We start from the raw sequence: 3,033 nt of genomic DNA, 5'->3' as shown, positions 1-3,033 counted from the left end.
CTTCCAAAGTCCACAATAAATTACATATTAATGACCAATAGGCAATAATTAAAGACAAAGGAGAAAATAAATAAAAGATCGGAGTGATATGGATCCACAAATAATGCATTCGGTAAAATACAACGGATAATTTTTTATTTTTCATTTTTATTTAATTAGATACACATATATGATATAATAATCAGATAAAATTAATCGAGTGTAACACATAATAAATCGGTTGGATTCGAAATATAGTATGAAAACAAAAACAAAAACAAAAAGACTAAGCGGGGTCCAATCTTGTAGTCCAAACCCACCCCCAGAAAAGGAATAGAAAAGAAAAGACTTCATTCACACTTCAAAACCCCCAAAAATCAAACACACACACACACACACAATTCTCTCTCTCTTGTTTCTCTCTCTAGGTTTTGAAGAATAATACATGCCATGGCGGAGGAGAGAAAAGACGACGATTCGCTCCAAAACAACGCACCATTTTCCAATCAGAAAGCGACGGTGGTGATGATTAATCCAGAAAGCAGCAGCTTTTCCAATTTGCCAAACAGCGCCTTATTCAACAACATCGAAGAAGACGATCGTCGCAAAATTATTAGCCCTAATAATTACATGGACTTCTTCATTAACAATGAACAAAGTGCCCTAGATTTCAACCTGCCTTCTTCCGCATTCGACGATTTGCTTCAGAACATATCGGACTACTTAAATCCTCCCCCAGAATCGCAGACGCTGCCTTCTCCGCCGTCCGCCGCCGTGCCGGAATATTCCGAGGTGGTCAACACGCCGGCGACCCCGAATTCTTCGTCTATATCTTCTTCTTCGACGGAACCAGCTGCAAATGAAGACAAGAAAAAGAATGGAACTGATCTTGAAGAAAGTGAATTGGGAGATCAAAATTCAGACAAGGCTAAGAAAGAGTAAAGCCTTTTTTCCTTTTTCCTTTTTTTTTTTTAGTTTCTTTAATTATTTATTTTAATAGTATATATCAAAATACTGTATGAGAAAATCTAATTATCTCCATGATAGATACATATATATAATATATATATATATATATATATATATATATATATATATATACAGATCTTGTGGTTAATTAATATATATGCATGATCTGGTTACTGTAAGAAAATCTTACGGATGTGATGCATCATAATATATATATATATATATATATATATATATATATATATATATATATATATATATATATATATATATATATATATATATATATATATATATATATATATATATATATATATATATATATATGAGAAATAACAAATTTAATTAAAAGTGCATTATTTTTAATAAATTTTAATTAAATTTAATATGATGTTTGATTTAGGTTATTGAAAGCAAAAAAGAAGAAGCAGAAAAGGGAAAGAGATCCGAGGTTTGCATTCATGACAAAGAGTGAGGTTGATCACTTAGACGATGGTTACAGATGGAGAAAGTACGGTCAGAAAGCTGTCAAAAACAGCCCTTTTCCCAGGTATACATATATATATATATGTATGTACATATATATAAATTCGATTTTATATTTAATTATTTATATTTTGAATACATGTATTAATAATAGGAGCTACTATCGTTGCACAAGTACAGCATGTGGTGTGAAAAAGAGAGTAGAAAGATCTTCTGAAGATCCATCCATTGTTGTCACTACCTACGAAGGTACACACACACATCCCTCTCCCATCACTCCACGTGGCACTTCTTTTGGTGGAGTCTTGCCTGAAACCGCCAGTCTTATCGGCGGCGGTGGTGGTGGTGGTGGTGGTGGTTCATCCCTTTTTGTGATGCCTCAAATAATGAACAGCTATAGGCAGCAAACACAACAACAACAACCCTATAATATTTTTCAGAATTACTTGGCACCACCATTAATAGTGAGTAGTTTTGGCACAAGCTCTAATACATTTCAAGAAAGACGATTTCGCCCCTATGCGTCGTCTTCTTCTTCTTCTTCGGCGAGAGACCATGGTCTTCTTCAAGATATGCTTCCATCTGAGATGTTAAAGGAGCTAAATGAGGAGTAATTACTAATATATTTTGAGGGTTTAATTCTAATCATATAATATATAAATCGATCAATATAATTAATTTGCTAGCATTATATTAATTATTGTTGTAGTGTAATGTTTTATATATCATCTTCATGAAGTTTGGGGTTTTCTTTATTTACATATGAACCCACTTCATATATCATGTAAAATTAATTAATTCACTAGTTTAATTAGATGATCTAGACAGACTATATAGTTCTTTAATCTCTATCTATAATTTTTGTTTACTAGCTAATTATTATAGTGATAATAGTTTAATTATATTAGTTGCTGGTTAATTATCTTTCTCCTCTTCTTCTTTTACCCTTTAGTTTATTGCTTAACTTTAATTTTATCATTCTTGGTTTAGTTTTCTCGTGCCATTATATTCATTGAGTACATGCAGTCTGTTTATGAATGTTCGATCTTTCGAAGATTTTTTAGGGTTAGGGTTTCTTAACTGAAGATATTGTGGCCGGGTTGGTGGCTTTAATTTGTACTTATTTTTAACGGCGGGGCCAAAATAGGATAACGGGGCCATGGCCCCCCACCGTTTCTCAAAATCTAGTATTTTATGAAGAGATTATTATTTTTCGAGTATATTTGTCGGGACCCACAAAGACGAAATTTCGACTATGCTAGTGCAGTTACTTCCTTCAACCTTGGTGCATGGTGGATTGAGTTGTGTAGATGGATCTTGAGAATAATTAAGCATTGGGAATTGATATTTTGCAGGGGTTTATTAAGTAGTTCTTGGAAATGAAATTAAACTCTGAAATAAATAATTATGCAATTTTTGGAATGTGAAATCATCATGTGAAGTCTTTGCTATCTGGTTGGAATTTTTGTGCAAGAAAGACTCATTAATTAATGGTACAATATATACTTTCATTTTTGTTTAAATTAAGAAACAAAAAGGTTCATTGAATTTCTAAACTGTCTTTTTTTGTTTACCATTCATATACCATGGTCAACTCTA

At 32.3% G+C, this 3,033-nt stretch overlaps 1 protein-coding gene across 1 annotated transcript; it reads left to right on the top strand.

Annotated features, from left to right (window-relative positions):
• Positions 1-333: 333 nt before the first annotated feature.
• Positions 334-2,310, top strand: WRKY48 (WRKY DNA-binding protein 48). The gene is made up of 3 exons (XM_088820461.1): positions 334-917; positions 1,352-1,498; positions 1,589-2,310. Exons 1-3 carry the CDS (start codon positions 430-432, stop codon positions 2,046-2,048), a joined length of 1,095 nt encoding a protein of 364 aa, XP_088676587.1. The 5' UTR covers positions 334-429; the 3' UTR covers positions 2,049-2,310.
• Positions 2,311-3,033: the final 723 nt, after the last annotated feature.

The sequence above is a fragment of the Erythranthe guttata genome, chromosome 7, assembly GCF_056151865.1.
Source record: "Erythranthe guttata isolate IM_541 chromosome 7, IM_541, whole genome shotgun sequence".
NCBI classification, from domain to species: domain Eukaryota; kingdom Viridiplantae; phylum Streptophyta; class Magnoliopsida; order Lamiales; family Phrymaceae; genus Erythranthe; species Erythranthe guttata.
This window is presented reverse-complemented; position numbering and strand designations above follow the sequence as displayed.

Bases quoted from the DNA above. Each gene is read 5' to 3' on its own strand.
- WRKY48 (XM_088820461.1), top strand. From the start codon at position 430: ATGGCGGAGGAGAGAAAAGACGACGATTCGCTCCAAAACAACGCACCA. The intron at 918-1,351 runs GTAAAGCCTTTT...TGTTTGATTTAG, and splicing joins TCAGACAAGGCTAAGAAAGA to GTTATTGAAAGCAAAAAAGA. The intron at 1,499-1,588 runs GTATACATATAT...TATTAATAATAG, and splicing joins AAAAACAGCCCTTTTCCCAG to GAGCTACTATCGTTGCACAA.